The following is a 21,655-nucleotide window of genomic DNA, read 5'->3' as shown; positions in this document are numbered from 1 at the left end:
CCAACTAAAGCAGCCTCTGATCTTCATGATGGTGAGGTCAAATGAACATTTTTCAATAAAAAATATAAACCTTAGTTAATTATCAAATATTCTTGCAAATATGAGAGAATTAAAGACAAACTGTAATCAGTGAAGCTGCTAATGCTGTTATTTAATGCATTTGTTTAATCCTGTTTTAATTAAATTAGTTTGGTGTGAGGCTGTGTCTGTAGTTTTATTTCTTGTTCTTTCCTTCAATGATTGTGCTTGTTAACAGCATGTACCCAATTCACCTGTACTGCATGTCTTTGGACTGTGGGGGAAACCAGAGCACCCAGAGGAAACCCACGTGAATGCGGGGAGAACATGCACACTCCACACAGAAATGCCAACCAGTGACCTTGCTGTTAGCGAAAGCACTACCTACTGTGCCACCGTATTGCCAATTTTGTTATCTCATTGTCATAAATTAAAGTAAAGATGTATAACAGCTGTGCGGAATTCTAAAACATAAATCAAACTGAGTATTTATATTAGGTAAACCTGTCCAACTGCTAGTCAATAAAAATTTTATCAGTCAATCACATGACAGCAGCTCAATGCATTTAGGCATGTACACATGGTCAATACGATCTGCTACAGTTCAAACCGAGCATCAGAATGGGGAAGAAAAGTAATTTTAGTGACTTTGAACGTGGCATGGTTGTTGGTGCCAGATGGGCTGGTCTGAGTATTTCAGAAACTGCTGATCTACAGGGATTTTCAAGCAAATCTCTAGGATTTACAGAGAATGATACGAAAAAGATCCAGTGAGCAGCAGTTCTGTGGCTGCAAATTCCTTGTTGATGCCAGAGGTCAGAGGCGAATAGCCAGACTGGTATAGAAAGGCAAAATTAATGCAAATAATGACTTGGTACAACCAAGGTATGTAGAACAGCATCTCTAAATGCACAACATGTCGAACCGTGAAGTGGAGGGGCAACAGCAGCAGATGACCACACTGGGTGACACTCTTGTCAGTTAAGAACAGGAAACTGGGGTTACAGTTTGCACAGGCTCACTAAATTTGCACAATAAAAGATTGAAAAAAAAACATTGAGTCTTGACTTCTGCTGTGACATTTGGATGGTAGGATCAGAATTTTGCATCAACAACATGAAAGCATGGATCCATCCTACCTTGTATCAATGGTTCAGGCTGGTGGTGTAATGGTGTGGGTGATATGTTCTTGGCACACTTTGGGCCCATTAGTACCAATTGAGCATAGTGACAACGCCACAGTCTACCTGTGTAATGTTGCTGACCATGTCCATCCCTTTATGACCACAGTGTACCCATATTCTGATGGCTACTTCCAGCAGCATAACGCACCAAAAGCATGTCAAAAGCACAAAAGCGGTGGAACAGAAGATTCGCATCATGGATGTGTAGCTGACAAATCTATGGCAACTGCATGATGCTATCATGTTAAAATGGACCAAAATCTCTGAGAAATATTTCCAGTACCTTGTTGAATCTATATCATAAAGGATTAAGGCAGTTCAAAGTGGGTCCAGCCCTGTGTATGTAATAAAGTGGCTGGTGAGTGTGTGTGTGAGTATATTAACATACACACACACACACACACACACACACACACACACACTTACATCTTTATATTAGCAAAGTTCAACAATTCTTTTTTGTTTTTTGTCTGCCAGATGTGTTCTTTTAAATAAGACAGACAGAAATGTAATAACATTGTTTTTAATAGGGCATGTTTCTAAATGTGCAGATTTAGTACCTTAATCCAGGGGTGGTTGAGTGCATCTTGTATTTTAAGCCTTTTTCTGCAAAGCAAGAAAAAAATGAAGAGTTAAAGCAAAAGTACAACTTAAAGACAGTAAGTACAGAAATGTACAGAAAAAAGAAATGTGAACTAACATAACTATGAAATGGAAACTTAATTTTGACACAAATAGCAAATGCATTGATATTCTATTTAAGACTTTTACACCATTTAGATATTTATGAGCTTGAAGCTTTCAGTACTGCCAAGTTAAAACATTAGTTTTACACTTTTAGCAGTTTCTTTTCACTGTTGTACAAATTATTATTTATATAGCTATTTTGAACCAAACTGTTCCAGATCACTACTACAGATGTCAACAGCTACAGTCAGGTATGAAACAAGCTTATTCAACTGACAGTATTGAAAATTACAACTCAAAATTACAATTTAAATGTATAAATAAGGTATCTGTTCTTTTGGATAGAAAACTGCATAAATACTGGTAAAAGATTAAATATTAAATGTAATATTAACATTATATTCAAAAACAACTCATTTATCATTTTAATTAAACCCTACTTCTTAGAAATAACTTAAACAAATACAATTCATTTATAAACACCCAAAGCTTTTCTGTAGCAATTGTTTCACTTTTTTGAAATCAAAGCTCTATTTGATCCCTGACCTTGTATCTTTCACAAGCAGCTGCCTGATGAAGCTTTTGGCCAGTTCACTTGTGCTGCCAAAGAATTCTTCATCAAATTCAAAATTCACAGCAGAGATGTTTGCAAGAGTCTCCTGCTTGGAGTCACCCAGGAATGGTGATGCTCCACTTAATCTGAAAAAGAAAGGTAAATACTTAACCTATGTACAACTGACAGCTGAAAACATTATTGTGTTCACAGTGGTGATGGGTGTAACAGTTTGGGTCTCCTTTAGAGGGTACTTTAATGTGTGTCTACTGACACTGGGAGAGTGTAAGCAAGACACCACAGCAGCTGAACCTGTTGTGCCCCTGATGCAAAGTTTGCCAAACATAGCGTAAGTGCACAAGCATTACCAAGGCTGTAACCTTCTAACGTCCACAGGCCTTTAATTACCGGAATATGGTAGTAATTAAAAATTTCAGGGGTCATATCAATGCTTTTACCTAACTGTAGTCTTGGGATTTTTAGAATTATGATGTTGGGGAAGTGTGCCAGTCCCAAACCTGGTTAGTGGGTAGGAAAGACACAGGTCCGCCAGGAAGGGAGTGAACATTCCATGGCTGAATGACGCATATGGAATTGACAATGTGGATCACACATAGCTGGCACCAATCTTTAGCATGTGGGAACACTGAGCGGGCGTCTTACTGGACCAGCCACCCAGCTCCTCCACCGAGTTGGTTGCTGGGGGCATTGGAGAAACTTATAGCGGGTGATATAAGATGCCCTTTCCCTGAGAAAGGAAGTGCTTCCAAGTGGGTCATTACTAGAAGTGTGAGTTCAGAAACTCAGGTCCGGTTTGGTCATGGAGGTGCAACACGCAAGCATCTCTGCTGGAGGGACCGGTTCAATAGCATTTTTCACCAGGAGGACATCAATCTAGGTGTAGCGCAGTGATGACCGCTGTGAAATACACACCCATAAACTTAGGATGCCAATGGCAAATTGAGTTGGATAGACGAAATACGAATGACCCACTACCTTGGTCTGGCCAGCACTAACCAGATAGACAGAGTCTGAATGGGCAGCATTACCGGAATGATCACTTATACACCCATGGTGGGGCAGGTCCGGGATGGGGAGTGCTCACCCCAGGAAGCAGCATGTCCTAAGGAAGAGCTGAAAATAATGATTGTCTCTTACCCTACTTCCAATGTCCCATAAGTAGGTTAGAGGAAAAAGAGGAAGGAGCCAGTCCTCTGATGCCCTAGGAGTCAGTGTTAAAGTGCAAGGTGGAAGGCGTGCTGCATTCATCTGCAGGAAGGAAACCTCAGCCCTCCACAGGGGAAAGAATGGCACTCCTCCTCTCCAGGCAGCCCTCTCAGGGTGGCTTCGTGGTGAGTTTATCAGACTTAACAGCGTCCTGGGACGTGAGCATTAATGTTCTTTAGGGGGCTCGGTGCAATCACTAGCCAGTGGTATAGGCTGTGGCAGTGGAGCAAATCTTAGAACTGCAGAAAGAACACTGTCGAACACTGTTGTGAAGAGTAGCTGACAAGGATGAGGATGACCTGCCCCATCGCACACCTAATCTTATACCGCCAAAGACTCCTGGGAAAGTTCCCAAGTGTCGCCTAATAGGCCTACCTGGGAAATGGTCCCGCTAAGAAAGTTACAAGGTAAACCAGGGGGGCCTAGGGAAGAACTGACCTTGTGCAGCATGACAAGCATTTGAGGTTACAGATGGTGCAGGGAAGTGGCATGGCTTACAAAAGGTGTAGGCTCTGGCCATGAGAGACACAGATAACCCAAATACCTTGAATGGGGGTCTCAGCTCAAGGTTGTGGCAACGGAAGTGCATGAAGATTAGGTGGAGACAAACACCCTCCATATCTGCATGTGCTCACTGTGTGACCCCGGGAAGAAGGGGAAGGAGGGTTGGGACGATTTACCACTTACATCAGCACCTGCATTGCACTATTTTTTCACAAAGTGCAACAGGGGTGGCTTGCACTTTCGCAAGTGTGAGCCATGATCTCAGTTACGCAACAGAAATGTCTTCATAGTAAGAGCATAAGCTGTCTGTGAGCACCACATCGACATGCTAAACCGTTGCCTGCTCCATCACCCACACTGAATACATGAAGCTTGATCTCTCTCTCTCCTCTCTCTCTATATTCAACTCAGCAGATATTACCTTTCCAGTAGCATGAGGCTTTGTGAAGCAAAAACGTCTGAAGCTCTACCTCACAGGTGCTAGTTATATACTCCACTAATGATTAATCACTAGCACCTGTGGAGTTTACTCTTCAGAGTGATTGGTCATCTAGCAGACTCCCAAAGTCTCACACAATTCGAGACACACATCAAAGTTTCCTCTGAAGGGGAACTATTATTCATTTTTCTCAAGTGTGGTTCCATCACAACATTTTTTCAGCTTGTAACACTTTAATTTTCCATGTGTATACAACTGTATGTATATATAAGAATATGTCTTTTATTCTGTGGAATGACTATGAATATCTGGATGTCCAGTGAGAGGAGAGATCCACATTTCTCCATCCAAACTCACAGGATGTATGTGATGACTCCAATACTCCTTGAAGAAACAGAGGGGTGGAAGAGAGTACCAAGTTAACCTATAGCCAAACATGTTTACTGTATGTAAAAAGCATGATTAGGAGTTCTCACCACATGTCTGCTTCTAATCCTAGTGGCTCGTAGTTCACTATCTCTGGAGCTGAAAGTAAATTAAGTTAGAGGCATCAGCTAAATTTAATTCAAATCCATGTAGAATGTTAAAGGATAGTAAAACAATTAAGCAGCATCTGACCCATCAGTGTCATTCAGTAATCTTAAAATGTATCACTCAGTTAGTGTTCTATATAACAAGTTGTTAAAATTACCAACAAATTCGGGAGTCCCAAAAATGTTTTTGAATTCCACACCATCTTTGATCCTATGTGCCAAACCGAAATCAATAAGCTTGATCCGTGGCAGTTGGACATTATTATCCAACAGCATGATATTTTCAGGCTGAAAAACAATTAACAAAAACAATCAGTCAAAAACATGATAATTAAGTAATTCATTCAGTGACAGCTGTCCAGTGTCCAGGGGTCTGTTCTTCATACTTTTAATGATCTAAAATGATTTGGCAGATCCTGGATCTTTTAATCTTGATAACTGATCTTTGGCTAATTTGGTTCTTGAAACAAGTTTGTAAATCAGATTAAAATGTCTGGATAAACTCATCTGAGATCGCTGTGTGTGTTGTGAAGGACAGATCTATCGATCCTCGAAATGAGGATCAGCAATGCAATAATTGGCTGATGGCACAGCAGCATAATGACATAATTTGATTAATATTCAATTATCCATCTGAGAAAAATGATGCGCTTAAAATTAGCAGAAAATGGTTTGTTAAGGCGTACTCACACAGCTATCCGAACCCAGGCCAGTTTCCTGGATCGTTTGAGAAGTGTGAGTGCCCTGAATCAGCCTCAGGCACGGTTCAGTTGGCCGGCTCTGGCCCAGTTGGAAGAGGTGTGTCAGAGCACGGGTCACTTTGATTCATCTGAGCCCAAAATTGACGAGACGTGACTTTAAGGGACTGTCTCATATGGATCGATTAATCATTCTTACTAATTAATGAATGCAAACTGTCAGAGGTTATTAAAGACACAAACCCTTCACTGCACGACCGCTGCACCTTCAGCAAACCTCCTAATTCCTGCAACACGATGACTTTACGATTGTTTATGAGTGTCAAAAGTAGCTGATCTGTTGGGCAAAATATTTGACACATTTGTCACTGCATCAAAAACTACTAAAATGATATAATTATAGAAATCTCTACTGTGCTGAGCGAGACTGCTTCCTAAACTGAACAGCGCATCATCAATGACGTAAGCATGCTCAGGCCTGAATGCAATATGAGTGCAGGCCTTCGGGGGAGACATAAGGGGGACAAGCGTGCTTTGGCTCGGTTCAAGGCAACTGTACATAGTGTGAGTACACCCTTTAATATGATAATTGATATGCAATAACTTTCCACCTTTGTTGTGAGCTACAGGCTTTACACTTTCATGTGTCAAGAGTATTCATCGTGTATTTCAATGCATATCAATGTATTTACTTTTAGAGAAGATTATTATTATTTATTATTATTATTTATTATAATAGCCTAGACCTACTCAAGTTTTTAAAATCAGCTTAAGATATAACTGTATAAATTGATTTAGCATCAAAACTGCATTTTGATATGGATAGGGTGTGTAACTTTTGCGAAGCTTCAAATCAGCGGTCAAAACATGATAGTTCATGACTGCGTAAATTCCTTTTCTTTTAAGTCGAATATTGTGCATGTACGCGTTTGTATCTAAAACGTTTATATCAATAAATTTTCTCTTTGAACCATCAGGTGGCAGTCTTTGTACTTTTATTTTGGAGTGCAGATTGCATGTTTTATATATATATATATATATATATATATATATATATATATATATATATATATATATATATATATATATATATATATACTATTTTCCCAAGTGTATGTAATATCAGAATTCTGTACACATTTTTAGTATTATCTTTGCTTGAACTGACCCTATCTAATCCTGTTTATATAAAATTAACATGCTCCCAAGCAGGTTTGAGCTACCAGAACTGTTGCTATGACAACAAGTCTCAGATAAGTTTTGAAGAACTAAACGAGACTGGATTGTGTCAAATCGTCAATAACTAAATTCACCTAATTAAGTAATACACATACAGCTGGAACAAGAACAGACCCCAGCTCTGGTGGGATTACACATTGGATGCAAACATGTATAGTTGCTCTTCACAGTTGGTAATTTATCCCATTTCAGCTGCATGAGATTCACTTTTTTTTTCAAGAAAAGCAGCAGCTTATTTGTATTTGAATGGACACACGCAGAAACTTATGTTTTGCTCAAACCCAGATAGGAGAAAATTTGACAAGCTTTAATAAAAAAAAAATTCTATGGGGTATTTTGAAAAAACAAAGCAAAGTTATGGAACACATAATCTTTTATTTGTGAATACAGCATTGTCTAAATAGCTAATTATTGCATTCGTAATCTCTATGCATTCATAGATCTAGGTTTGATTATTGTTATGAACTTGATGGTTGTCCTAGATCTTCAGCAAACAAGCTACATGCTGCTGCTGAGTTCAGGGCAAGAAAATATAATGATACAACCCAATTTTTATATTTTTACTTTGACTACATACTAAAATCTGTATCAACTACAAAATATTGATGCTTTCTTATAAAGCACAATACAGTACATCTCCTGTCCTTTTACTAGTTTAGCTCATGTCCTTGATTATGCTATAGTCTATGATACTCTTTAAAGGGTTAGTTCACTCAAAAATGAAAATTCATCTATTTGTTACTGATCTTCACGTGGTTCCAATCCCCTGAGAACTTTGTTTACTCTTGGAACACAGAGTTGATTTTTTACAGATATTTTAGATTCTCAAAAGGAATACAAAAACATTGTCAAAACAATCAGTGATTCTTTGTCTTCTCTTCAGCAGATTACAGATAATATATTACATCTGTTAAAATTAATAGGTGATAGTTTTTAGAGAGTGTAGCAGTCATGAGTTTAATGACATAAAGAAAAAACGAGGTTATGAACAAAATAAGAAACACAAAAAAGATTTATTTTAAGGATAAGATAAATTAAAATAAATTGGAACAAAAAAAGTAATCTAGCAATCTAGGTTATTCAAATGCTAAAAGTATGAATTGATTTAACATTAACTTAAAAGTGGACGACAAATTAATAACTCATCCAAAGAATATTGCCAAATCTTTTAATCTCTATTGTGTAATGTTAGCCAAAAAAAAAAAAAAAATGAAGTGAGAGTAAAGAAAGTGAAGAAAGTGATTTCCTTTTAAGCAATGTGATAGTTTTTTCACTATCCTTTTTTTTTATTATAAGCAAGTTAAAATTAAGGGCTCCTGAAATTGCTAATATTCCTGCCAGATTTCATATAGACTCTGTTAAAGCTATTGCTTCCTTGGAATTACATATTTATGATTTATCAATTGAATAAGGGAAAATACCATGTGCTTGTAAAAGTGCTAGAGTTATACCATTATATAAAAAAGGATGTAAGCTAGATAAGGTTAATTATAGGCCTGTTTCAATCTTGGGGTTGATGTCTAAAATTCTGGAAAAAATAGTACACAAACAAATTGTTAGCTATATCAGTAAAATATTTTGTATGAGCTGCAGTCTCCGGGTAAGCAGTCTGTTGTTTGCTGATGGCTGCATGAAGTACATTCATAGCAAGCTTGGCATCAGCATCAGGAGGAATATAAGAGGCAGTTATAATGGTGGAGGTGAACTCCTGTGGCAGATAGAACGGTCTACATTTAACCATTAGAAATTCCAGGTTAACAAAGCAATGTCTCCCGATGATGAGTTTGTGCATCAACCTTTGTTAATATAAATGTATAATCCTCTGCCTTTGGTCTTGTCTGCTCGGAATGTGTGATTCTCAGTGAAAGATACAGCTTTGTCTGGTATCCTGCTGTTTAGCCATGTTTCTGTGAAAATCATGACATTACAATTCCGTAATCTTTTGCTGTGGTTGATGCACAGTCGAATCTCATCCATTTTGTTCACCAGTGACCTTACATTGGCAGAATGATGCTGGGTAAAGAGAGCCAGTGTGGTGTTAGCTTTAGCTTAGCTCTTAACCCACCGTGCTTCCCCCGTCTTAAGGCTGATTTATACTTTTGCGTCAAGTGCACGCGTATGCTACGACGCAGCCTACGCATTGACACATAGCCCTAGGCCGTGGCCGTCAGCGTAGCTGACGTGCACCTCTGAAAAAATGAAACTACACATTGCAACGACGCAGAGCGCAAGCTCTGTGATTGGTCGGCTTGGTAGCGCTGACGAGTCTGGGCGGGACTGAGAGCCGCACGAGCAATGCGAGCCCGATGGAGTGATTGTTTACAAATGTGGAGTCCCGTGAAGGAGCTCTGGATGGAAAGTTTTTTTCCCTTCAGTTGGGGAACTTCAGTGCTATAAAGTGGATTTGATCTTGGAAAATCCACGTATGGGAGGTTTTGGTTCAGAAGCCGCTTGTCTGAAAGAGTATTGAATGGGCCAATGAATGCAATTAATTGGCAGCGTAAGCTTGCACAGGTGTGCTTCATTGCCAATTATCCCAGCATATAAGCACACCTGGAGCGAGCAAACGCCATCCTTTTCGCTTCCGAGCAAACGAGAGCATTCTCCCAGTCCAGAGTGTGTACACGCAGGGACAGACGGTTGAGCTAGGGTTCTCCCTTGCCTGGCGTTCTTTGGGTCCGGTCCTCCAGAGCGGTGCGTGTAAAGTTGCAACTTCACAAAGAGAGCAACACAGTCATGCAGCACGTCCTTTTCAGGATGGTGCTCTGACTGTGCGTTTCTGGATGTGGTGATTTCCTGTCCTCAGATGATGGGCATGGGCACTGCGTTGCATGCCGGGGGGGGTCCAGCATGTTAATAAGCTGCTCGCGGGCAGTTCATGTTGTCATTGCGATGCCATAACTGTTGCGCAGTAAAGATCGCGGCTAGCCTTTGCAAAAGGGCAAACCACCCCAGTTGTCCCCTGCTCTGCAGCGGGCACTCGGGCAGATCTGAGGGTTTCAGTGAGAGATAATCCGTTGCCCACGGGCCCGCGGACCTCCCACTCCTCCAAGCGCTCCATCAAAGCTTCGGGCGGGGGAAGCAATTCATCTAACAGATGGTAGCCCTTATGCTCGATGACACCGGAGACCAGACGTCCACCGCGGCATGGGAGGGTGGGCTTTCATTGTCCGATGATGATCCAGACCCGCTCACCCCCTCCGGGCAGGTGAGTGCTGCTAAACGGATCTTGAAATGGACATGATAGCCGTGCTGGCCTGGGCTACTTCTATCGACTAGAGGGGCGTCCCCTTCTTCCCGGAGGTGCACAGTAGGCTCACGCGGCCTTGAATAGCACTTTTTTTCTGCTCGTGCTGCGTGTCCCTCCACCCTCACCACTCTTGACGGTGGAATGGCCAGGGGGTATGTGACGATTCCTCAGGTTGAGTGCGCGATGGCGGTTAATCTGCGCGGTGCCTCTTCTTGGCGTGGTCCGCCTTGTCTCCCATCCAAAGCCTGTAAGTTATCTGCCTCCCTCGGAGCTAGAGCTTACAAGGCTGTGGGCCAGGCTGCTTCCGCCTTGCATGCGATAGCCACCTCCCAGCGATACCAAGCGCAGGCGCTGGCAGATCTGCACAAGGGTGGGTCCAACCCAGGCTTATGAGCTTCGCACTGCCACCGACTAAGTTCTTCGGACTAAGTCCGCTGCATGTGAGTTGGGGAGGACGATGTCCACACTAGTGATGCAGGAGCGACACCCCCGGCTAATATGCTATTGTGATAAGTTGACAAAGTCCGCTCTCTTGACTTCCCCATATCCCAAGCTGGCATGTTCGGCGACACCGTCTGTGAATTCACCCTGGAATTCGAGGCTGTGAGAGAGCAGTCTGATGGGTGATGTCTTATCGACGGGTCCGTAAGCCCGGTCCGCCCACCGTGCCATCCATACCTGCTCCTCGCCGAAGGCGCCCTCCTACGAGACCTGCACCGCCCCGAAAACAGACATATGTAGAGCTGCGGGCTGGGCGACACCCAACACATTTGCAAGGTTTTATAATCTGCGAGTGGAGCCGGTTTCCTCAAGGGTATTAAGTAACCCTATGGTGATTGAGGAAACAATTCAGTAGGGTGTTGAAACACACTTGCTGTGCCATTCTCCCTAAAACGGAGATACGTGCACCTTTTTATCTGTCAGTAAAGTTCCACGTCAAGTGAGCCCTGCAGATTCCTCCATGGCCCCCAGCACTGACTCAGCTGAGGAGTCACTTGCTGGCCCACTACGTTGTTGGTCTGCCCGCTGGTCAGCCCGCATCTTGGGTATAGGTGCCTGCTATGCGTGATCCCCACTAGGCGATCCCATATGCTTATTCCGCCACGGTTAAGTCCCCAAGATCAAATCCACTTTATAGCACTTCCCTTCCCCTCCTCTGGGAACGAAGGGTTACTTCTGTAACCTCAAACGTTTTGTGTTTACCTCATAGTTAAAGTTGTTGCACATCCGCGGGTTCCTGCCTCAAAATGAGCGAGTTTGAGCCACTTGTACATTCAGGAAGTGTTCAGAAAAAGCAAAACACCAGTGAAGAAACTCGACACAGAGGAACATTAACACCTCACTATCAACTAGCTTTTCGGAAGTGATAACGCAGACCAACAGAGACAGCGCGCAGGAGTATAAATGCACAGCTACACGCGTTGCATGCACCGTGGGTTACGCCTTTCACTTGACACAGAAGTATAAATCAGGCTTTAGTTTACGGTCTCGACGCTGTCTTTGAGCACTTCCGCCTGGCCGGGCAGGGCGCTTGGAAGTGTAGAGGGCAAAAATATGTTTTTATACACCAGTGCAATCATGTAGAACAAACCAGTCAAAGAAATAAAAGACTTGAGGTTCAAAAAAGGTTAAAAAAAGTGGTAACAATTTATTTTGATGGTCTATTTGAGTATTAGTAGACTGTTTAATGTTGATACTGCTCCTTCAACAGACATTAAACTGACTATAAGAAACTTTGCAAGTGCATGTCAACTTTCACTAACCCTAACCCAACCTAACAATCTACTTATAATATAATGATAATTAGTTGGCATGTAGATGCAATGTAACTTAAATTCAACAAATGGACCATCAAAATAAAGTGTGTAGGGAGTCAACGGATCGTTCCAGAACCGAACAAGTCACAGACCATATTATTCTTAAAAAATTGGTTGGTGCCTACATGTCTGAGCTTTGATTTTATTTTCAAAGCAATCCACAGGCATCCAGCAAACGGCTATGCACAGGATGACTTGCCAGTCGCAATCACAACTGTGCGCTTATTAACTCTACACCTTAATACAATAAAAGAGGCTCTACACTCTAAAACCCCCCCAAACTGGTTTTTGAGAATGCCTTTTGATTCACGCCTGCGACCCTCGTCTGAGTGGAATACACATTTTAGGCAAACAAAGAAGCGATCATAAGCTTCCAATGTTTAAATGGACATTTAAGTAAAACTGTGTTTATTTGAGTAATGTATGTTTGCTTTATGTTTCTGTAGGTTTTTGTGTGTACATGTTCCATGTGTTTAACAAAACTGTTATGGATAGTGTAGCGAGCCTACTGATGCCACATCGCCCTGGTCCCATATTAACCCCAGATGGCACCTCATCAGCACCGGATCGCTCAAAGCTGGAGCTCATCAGCCAGAGAGGCATAAAAGCCAACCCCACACAAGAAGAAGACGAGCTTCATTCTCAGATGACTCCCTGCGCTAACGCTTGTGTCTCTCTGTCTCTCCCACAGCAGACTCCAGCTCGTGACGATCCAGCACCCGAACTCTCACTATCCTTCACCTTTTCCCCGGAGCACCCGAGCACCATTACCAAAAAGAAGAGAAAACTTTGAACAAGGAAATTTCTAAGTCATCTGTTGCTGGTCAACTTTGCCAGTCGTCGCTGCCTGGACATTGCTCTTCTTATGCTGTGGCCGTTACATCGCCTCGCCGGAAGCCTTGTTACATCACGGAGCAAACCGCGACCTTCACTTGCTGCCGGCTCGACCCCGATCTGCTTGTGTAACCACTACAACAACAAGCCATCAGGGGCCTCATGTACGAAGACTTGCGTGGAAATCTTACTAAAACATTGCGTACGCACAAAGCTGTAAATGTGCGTACGCAGAAAAAATTTCAGATGTATGAAACACTGCGTACGCCGAATCTCACGCATATTCTTTTGTACATCTGAATGAACGTGAAACTGAGCGCAACATGCACGAGCACAAAACCCCTCCCTGCCTCCTCCCCCGTATGAATATGCTAATGACTATGCTAATGGCAAAACCCAACGAAAAAGCAACGGCAAAATCAAGCAAAAAGAGAAACTTTGAACAGAATGTGAAATGGAGGTGCTGCTTTCGGAGGTAGACCGGAGAAAAGCGGTGTTATTTGCAAGTTTGTTCTCCGGAATTAACAACAAAAGAAAAAAATAGAGTGGGAGAGTTTAGCTGATACGGTTAACACAGTTGGGTCTGAACATCGCACTGAGTGCATTTAAAAAAGAAATAGGGTGGTTTATAACTGAAAAATGTTGCAGTACCCTTAGCAGTCTCAGTGGCGCACCTCATAAGAAGCATGAGATCATGTACTGACATGTTCGAGCATAAACTCGGCTCGAATCCAGCGTCTGACGAATTCTTTCTTCTTTTTTTCCCCGCTACATATCAGATTTTGCCCACTATTTATTAAGAGAAAGACAAGTAGGAATCATCAATAAGTTTGTGCATCATATTTTATTTGCACATTTATTGAATGGAAATGTTTCTGATTCACGCATGCAAATTCATCTTCAGATAGTGTCTTTATAGCAATGTGTGTGCGGTAGATCGCTCAGATTACATTGGGAAAACAGGCGACTGCTGCAAATTGTGCTTTAATGTTTAGCTGGTCAACTGTATGGTATGGAAATCTTACATACCTACTATATGAACCCGTCTCATACAGCTGCCATTGCAAGGCTCAGACACTTTGTAGAGAAGAATTTAACACAACTGCCTCTAGGAGTCGCCAATGGAAATAAAACAGACACGCACAAAAAATGTGCGTACGCCTGCCAGAAAGCTGCCGTGAACCTGCGCACATTCCCACGCTCAGTTCATTGTTAGTAAATCCAAACGTGAGCGATTCTGAGCGTGAAACCTGGCGTACGCAAAGTTTTTGTGCGTACGCAGCGTTGATACATGAGGCCCCAGGTCAACACATCAGAACTCTGAAACTCCGTCATAACTGCAGAAACCCCAGGAAGGACTTCTAACGCCGCCTCGTCCAACATCTGTATCCCTAGTAACCAACTCCAAGCTTCCCTGAAAGTAAGGAAACCCGTCTTCACCGACGAGGGAATTCCAGCACGTCACTGAAGTTGCTACGCTGACCAATCAGCTTCAATGGGATTTCTCTTTGGAACAGTCGAGGAAACGTTTGAGGTTACTAAAGTAACCCTTCGTTCCCCGAGGAGGGGAACGGAAGCACTATAAGTGGATTTGATTGTAAAATCCACGCATTGGGAGGTTCGGTTCAGAAGCTACTCGTCTGAAAGAGTATTGAACGGGCCAATTAAGAATGAATTGGCAGCGCAAGCCTGCGCAGGTGAGCGGCATAAGCAATCAACTGAGTATATAAGCTCACCTGGCGCCAGCAGACGCTATCCTTTTTAAGCTGAAGAGACTTTCAACAGCTAAGGGACAGTCATTATGGCGACGGAGTATAGTGCTTCCGTTCCCCTCCTCGGGGAACGAAGGGTTACTTTAGTAACCTCGAACGTTCCCCTTCGGGGGGAACTTCAGCACTATAAGTGGATTTGATTGTAAAATCCACGCATTGGGAGCCCATTGAAAGCGCCATAATGACTGCACCTTACCAACACCCCCGATGAGGAGATAGTCAAGCAAGCGTGACGCACCCACATCATGGGGGGCGCGGTCCTCCAACGTGTCCCTGGCCCTAATTTATCCTACTTCAACAGAAGTTTTACGGATTTATATATATTTTTTGGGAAGTCGTGAGCATCTAGATAATTCTAGGAAAATACGACAGTACGTTGGGAAGCGTGCAATCCCGATAGGGAGGACGCTGCGGAGGCCATCCGTTACCCAAGGGGGGGTAGATGGCAGAATTTACATATGGACTAGCCCTAAAAAGGGGGAGTACGCATAGCAAAAGAGTGGTTAGCGGGGAGGGAAGACACGGGTCCGCCCAGGGGGGGGACTTAACCGTGGCGGAATAAGCATATGGGATCACCTAGTGGGGATCACGCATAGCAGGCACCTTTACCCAAAACGCGGGCTGACCAGCGGGCAGACCTACAACGTAGTGGGCCAGCAAGTGACTCCTCCGCTGAGTCAGTGCTGGGGGCCACGGAGGAATCTGCAGGGCTCACCTGACGGGGAACTTTACTGACAGATAAAAAGGCGCACGTATCTCCGTGTTAGGGAAAATGGCGCAGCAAGCGTGTTTCAACACCCTACCAAATTGTTTCCTCAATCACCAAGGGTTACCTAATACCCTTGAGGAAACCGGCTCCACTCGCAGATTGTAAAACCTTGCAAATGTGTTGGGTGTCACCCAGCCCGCAGCTCTATAGATGTCTGTTAGAGGGGCGCCGCGTGCGCGCGCTCGAGAGGATGCGAAGCTCCGAGTGGAGTGCGCACGCGCTCTCGGGGGACGCGGCTCATCTCGGCTCTGATAGTGAAAGAAAGGCATCCACAATCTAGTGGGAACTTATTTCGGTACGGCACTTCCCTGCTGCCGACCGCTATAACAGACGAAGAGCTGCTCAGATGATCTAAACTCTGAGTGCGGTCCGGATAATACGCAAAACGCGAACTGGACAATAAGAAGGGCTGGGTCTGCCTCCTCAGAGGGCAGCGCTTGCAGGCTCACTACCTCGTATTAAAACGGAGTGGTAGGAACCTTGGGCACATATCGCGGGCGGGGTCTCAGGACGTGAGAGAAAGCCAGCCCAATTACAGGCACGAGTCACTGACCGAAAAATGCCTCCGGGTCCCCGACCCTCTAATCGATATCAACGCGACCAGCAGAGCTGTCTTCAGGGACAGAAAGATACTGAGTCGAGGATCGAAGGGATCTGACGCGGCTTGTGTAGCGAGGGCGAGATCCTAAGAGGGCATGAGAGGGGGTGGGGTGGATTAATTCGCTTAACGCCCCTGAGGAACCGGATGATGAGGTTATGCGTTCCCACGGTGCTGCCAGCCACCGCGTTATGAGAGCGGAGATGGCAGCCACGTAACCTTGAGAGTGGAGGGCGACAGCCTGCTCTCCAACTTCTCTCGGCGTAAAGAAAGCACAACGCTGATCTGGCAAATTACGGGGGTCTTCTCAGCGAGAGACACACCATTCAGTGAATAGACTCCACGTCAGGGCATAGGCGCGCTCGGGGAGGGGGCTCTAGCCCGAGTGACGGTATTAGCCACCGCAATCGGAGGTTACCTAAGTCTTCCTCGCGTCTAAAAATCTCTTCAAAGATCGGCGAGGGTGCCAGGTGGTGCCCTGTCCCTGAGAGAGTAGGTGCTCTCTCGAAGGGACTGCCAGGGGAGGGCTATCGCGAGGGAGAGCTCTGACATCCAGGTCCGGTTGAGCCAGAGGGGCGCAACCAGCAACCTGTTCCTTGTCCTCCCTGACCTTGCACAGTAACTGCGCGAGCAGGCTCACTGGGGGAAACGCGTATTTGCGCGTGCCCCGAGGCCAGCTGTAAGCCAGTGCATCCGTGCCGAGAGCACTCGGTCAGGGAAAGAACAACTGGCAATGAGCGATCTCGGGGGAAGCAACAGATCGATCTGGGCTTCCCCGAATCGCGCCCATATCAGCTGAACAGACTCGGGGTGGAGTCTCCATTCCCCAGGATGCAAGACTGCCGTGAGAGCGCATCGGCTGCACGGTTGAGCTTGCCTGAATATGAATGGCGTGCAGCGATTTCAGCCGCGGATGACTCCAAAGGAGCAGACGGCTGGCGAGCTGAGACATGCGGCGAGAGCGCATACCCCCTATACGGCTGATATACGCCACCGCCGCCGTACTGTCCGTCCTGACCAGCACGTGTTGTCGCTCCAGCACCGGAAAAAAACGGTGGAGAGCGAGGAACACTGCCAACAGCTCCAGGCGATATGCCAATGCAACTGGGTACCTTTCCACAGGTCCGCAGCCGAATGCCCGCAACGCACAGCCCCCCAGCCCGTGTTGGAAGTGTCTGCTGAAACGACAACAAGACTGGACGCCTGTTCTAGAGACACCCAGGCCTGTAGGAACGAGGGGTCGCTCCAAGGGCTGAGGGCGCGGCGACACAGCGCAGTAACAGAGACTCGGTGTGCGCGCGCGTGCCATGCGCGTCTGGGGACTCGATCGTGAAGCCAGTGCTGAAGTGGTCTCATATAGAATAATCCGAGCGGCATGAAGCGGCTGCGGATGCCATATGCCCCAGGAGCCTCTGAAATAGTTTCAGTGGGACCACTATTTTACTGTCGAGCTTTCTCAGACAGTACAGCATCAGCTGAGCGCGCTCTCCGGAGAGGCGCGCTGCCATGGTGACCGAGTCCAGCTCCAGCCCGAGAGAAGAGATCCTCTGCACGGGGGCGAGTTTGCTCTTTTCTCGGTTGACCTGAAACCCCCACAGGTGGAAGTGCCAGAGCACTTTGTCTCTGTGCATAATCAACTGCTCCGAGAGAGGGCAAAAATCAGCCAGTCGTAAAGAAATTGAGTATGCAGATGCCCGCGAGCCGAAGGGGCGCTGAGGCACCCTCCGCGGGCTTGGTGAGGAGACAGAGAGAGCCCGAAGGGGAGGGCTTTGTATTGCCAAGCTCGACCTTCAAACGCAAACCGCAGAAACTGTCGGTGGCGAGGAAGAGTGGAGACATGGAAATACGCGTCCATCAGGTCTAATGCTGCAGACCAACCCAGAGATCGAACGCACCGGAGGATGCGCTTCTGCGTGAGTATTCTGAACAGCAGCTTGTGCAGGCAGCGGTTCAAAACGCGCAGACCTAGGATTGGCCGTGACCCACCGCTCTTTTTGGGCACGATGAAGCGTGGGCTGTAAAACCCGCTCTCCATCTCGGCTGGAGGGAGCGGCTCGATTGCATCCTTCGCCAGGAGGACAGCAATCTCCTCTCGCAAGACAGGGGCGGACAGGGGGCTGACCCTGGTGAATACACACCCGTGACTTGGGGGGCCGTTTCGCGAACTGAATCGCATAGCCGAGTCTGATTGCGCGTATGAGCCACCGCGAAGAGCTGGCCCCCGCTAACCAGGCAGGCAGAGCTCTCGCTAATGGACTCATCGCTACAATCGCTGACGTACCAGCAGTGGGGCAGCGCGGAGTGGGTGTGCTGATCCGGGAAGCTCGCGGGTCCCACGGAAAAGCTGGAGGTGAGATATTTGCTCTCACTCCAAACCCGAGCTCCGGAGGGGAGGCTCGAGGGGTGGGAGAAAGGAGACCGTCCTCCCAGCGCTCGTGAGCCACTGGCGAAACGCACCGAATCTGCAAGCTAGAAAGCATAGCGTCCCAGACTGGCAGATTTCGGGCTGTCACATCTGGGGAAGTGAAAAGTGCCCTTTCATAATGTTTTCATGGCAGTAAAAAGTGCCGTTGGAAATGGGGCCCCGCCCTCCAGCGGGGAAAGAGCAAGTTCCCTCTTCTCCAGATGGCCTGTCCCAGGGGCGCTTCGAGGTCCGTTGCCGGACTTAGCGGCGTTCTGGGCAGGGGGGCTGCCTGCTTCCGAGGTGCCCGACGCGCTCGCTTCGCCGGAGGCGTGTGCGGGGGCGGAGCAGCTCTCGTAGGCGGGCGCCTTCGGCGAGGAGCAGGTATGAATGGCACGGCGGGCGGAGCGGGCTACAGACCGCCGATAAGACATCACCCACCAACTGCTCTTTCACCGCCTTGAATTCCTGGGTGAATTCACAGACAGTGTCGCCGAACCTGGCTGGGGATATGGGGAAGTCAAGAAAGCGGACTTTGTCGACTTTGCGCATATCAGCCAGGGGTGGCGCTCCTGGACCACTAATGTGGACATCGTCCTCCCCAACGCACACGCAGCGGACTCAGTAGTCCGAAGAGCTAAGTCGGCGGCGGTGCGAAGCTCGTAAGCCTGGGTTGGACCCACCCTCGTGCTGCTCGGCCAGCGCCTGCGCTTGGTAGCGCTGGTAGGTGGCTATTGCATGCAAGGCGGAAGCAGCCTGGCCCGCAGCTATGTAAGCTCTAGCTCCGAGGGAGGTAGATAACTTACAGGCTTTGGATGGGAGACGAGGCGGACCCCGCCAAGAAGAGGCGCCGCGCGGATTTACCGCCATCGTGCACTCAACCTGAGGAATCGCCACATACCCCCTGGCTGTTTCACCGTCAAGAGTGGTTAGGGTGGAGGAACACGCAGCACGAGCAGAAAAAAGTGCTTTACAAGACCGCGTGAGCCTACTGTGCACCTCCGGGAAGAAGGGAATGCCCCTCTAGTCGGTCCGGCCGCGGAGCTGGGGGATAAACCATCTCCAACCCACGGCCGAAGCAGCCCGGGAAAGCACGGCTAACATGTCCGTTTCAGGATCCGTAGTGACAGCGCTCACCAGCCCGAAGGGGGCGAGCGGGTCTGGATCATCATCGGACAATGAAAGCCCACCCTCCGATGCCGCGGTGGACATCTGGTCTCCGGTGTCATCGGGCGTAAGGGCTACCATCTGTTAGACGGATCGCTTCCCCCGCCCGAAGCTTGGATAGAGCGCTTAGAGGAGCGGGAGGTCCGCGGGCCCGTGGGCGACGGATTATCTCTCGCTGAAACCCTCAGATCTGCCCGAGTGCCCGCTGCAGAGCAGGGGACAACTGGGGTGGTTCACCCTTTTGCAAAGGCTAACCGCGATCTTGCGCAACAGTCATGGCATCGCAATGACGACATGAACTGCCCGCGAGCAGCGCATTAACATGCTGGACCCCCAGACATGCAACGCAGTGCCCGCGCCCATCATCCGAGGACAGGAAACCACCGCATCCAGAAACGCACAGTCGGAGCGCCGTCCTGATAAGGACGTGCTGCACGACTGTGTTGCTCTTTCTGTGAAGTTTGCAACTTTATACGCACCGCTCTGGAGGACCGGACCCAAAGAACGCCAGGCAAGGGAGAAACCCAGCTCGACCGTCTGCCACTGCGTGTACACACTCTGGACCGGGAGAATGCTCTCGTCACAGCAGGAGGAACCCTCATCGACTCTATCAGAAAGTCTCTGAAGCGAAAAGGATAGCGTCTGCTGGCGCCAGGTGAGCTTATATACTCAGTTGATTGCTTATGCCGCTCACCTGCGCAGGCTTGCGCTGCCAATTCATTCTTAATTGGCCCGTTCAATACTCTTTCAGACGAGTAGCTTCTGAACCGAACCTCCCAATGCGTGGATTTTACAATCAAATCCACTTATAGTGCTGAAGTTCCCCCCGAAGGGGAACCAAAATTCCATCAGAATGCAAGTAACACAAACAAGGTTTCTATCCATTGCTGAAACTGGTGTGAATTGTAATTTAAGTAGTTAAGAATGCTCTGCTTTATGGTTGCTCTGCTTTATGGTTGCAATGCTAAGAACTTAGCAAAGGCTAGAAGTTGAACCCACTCATTCATAACCACTCTCATAACAGTATTCATTTCTTAGTTTTTGCTATCTCTTGCAAAGTTTTGCGTTCCCTCGCAAAGATGTTTTGCGTTCTCTCGCAAAGATGTTTTGCATTCTCTCGCAAAACTGTTTCTCCACAAACACTTCCTGTTCACTTCACTCATGTTAACCCTCCCGTTGTTGCTGAAATTATCCCATATTTTACCATTCTACCCCACTTTCTTTACATTCAATCTGTGCGTCGATCGTCGCCTTTCACTTTGCAACCTCTGAACCAGTGAATGCATGTATAAGCGCTGACTGACAGACGTGCTCCGTACAATAAACTGATCCCAGATCAGCGTCTGTACACGCCATTTAAAGGGACACTTCTGTTATCAAACAAGTGAGCAGCAATGAATCTCATGTTTTGTTTAGTTTGATAACAGAGGTGTCTCTGTAAGAATGCACAGATCTATAATGAAAGGAGTCCATTACTTTAAAACTGTTTGTGCTCATTTAAGAGAAAATAAGCTGTTTAAAATAAAACATGCAGGACGGAGATGTTTCCATATTATTCAGTGCATTTGTCTGTTTAAACATACACCCGCTCCTCTGTGCTCCTCTGTATGGTGTGTACAGACGCTGATCTGGGATCAGTTTATTGTATGGAGCGCGTCTGTCAGTCAGCGCTTATACATGCATTCACTGGTTCAGAGGTAGCATATAAAGGTCGACGATCGACGCACAGTAATGTAAAGAAAGTGGGCTAGAATGGTAAAATAAGGGAGAATTTCGGCAAAAACGGGAGGGTTATCGTGAGTGAAGTAAACAGGAAGTGTTTGTGGAGAAACAGTTTTGCGAGGGAAGAGGGAACGCAAAACATTTTTGCGAGGGAACGCAAAACATCTTTGCGAGATAACGCAAAACTTTGCCAGGGAACGCAAAACATCTTTGCGAGGGAACGCAAAAACTAAGAAATATATA

General features: G+C 46.2%; 1 protein-coding gene across 4 annotated transcripts in view; it reads right to left on the bottom strand.

The window, feature by feature from the left end:
• Window positions 1-21,655, bottom strand: part of dapk2b (death-associated protein kinase 2b) — a 176,057-nt gene that overhangs the window by 23,431 nt on the left and 130,971 nt on the right. For 3 of the 4 annotated variants that reach the window (XM_679634.10, XM_073943217.1, XM_068217543.2), the window contains 5 exons: window positions 5,304-5,433; window positions 5,089-5,137; window positions 4,970-4,996; window positions 2,436-2,588; window positions 1,763-1,808 (listed from right to left, as the gene is read on the bottom strand). In XM_679634.10, the coding sequence (XP_684726.7) occupies window positions 1,763-1,808; window positions 2,436-2,588; window positions 4,970-4,996; window positions 5,089-5,137; window positions 5,304-5,433 (405 nt within the window). The remainder of the gene's footprint in view (window positions 1-1,762; window positions 1,809-2,435; window positions 2,589-4,969; window positions 4,997-5,088; window positions 5,138-5,303; window positions 5,434-21,655) is intronic. The other variant, XM_073943216.1, reaches the window with a different exon arrangement.

This window comes from Danio rerio, chromosome 25, assembly GCF_049306965.1.
Source record: "Danio rerio strain Tuebingen ecotype United States chromosome 25, GRCz12tu, whole genome shotgun sequence".
Taxonomy (NCBI): domain Eukaryota; kingdom Metazoa; phylum Chordata; class Actinopteri; order Cypriniformes; family Danionidae; genus Danio; species Danio rerio.
The sequence above is the reverse complement of the archived record's forward strand: the minus strand, read 5'-3'. Positions and strand labels throughout refer to the sequence as shown.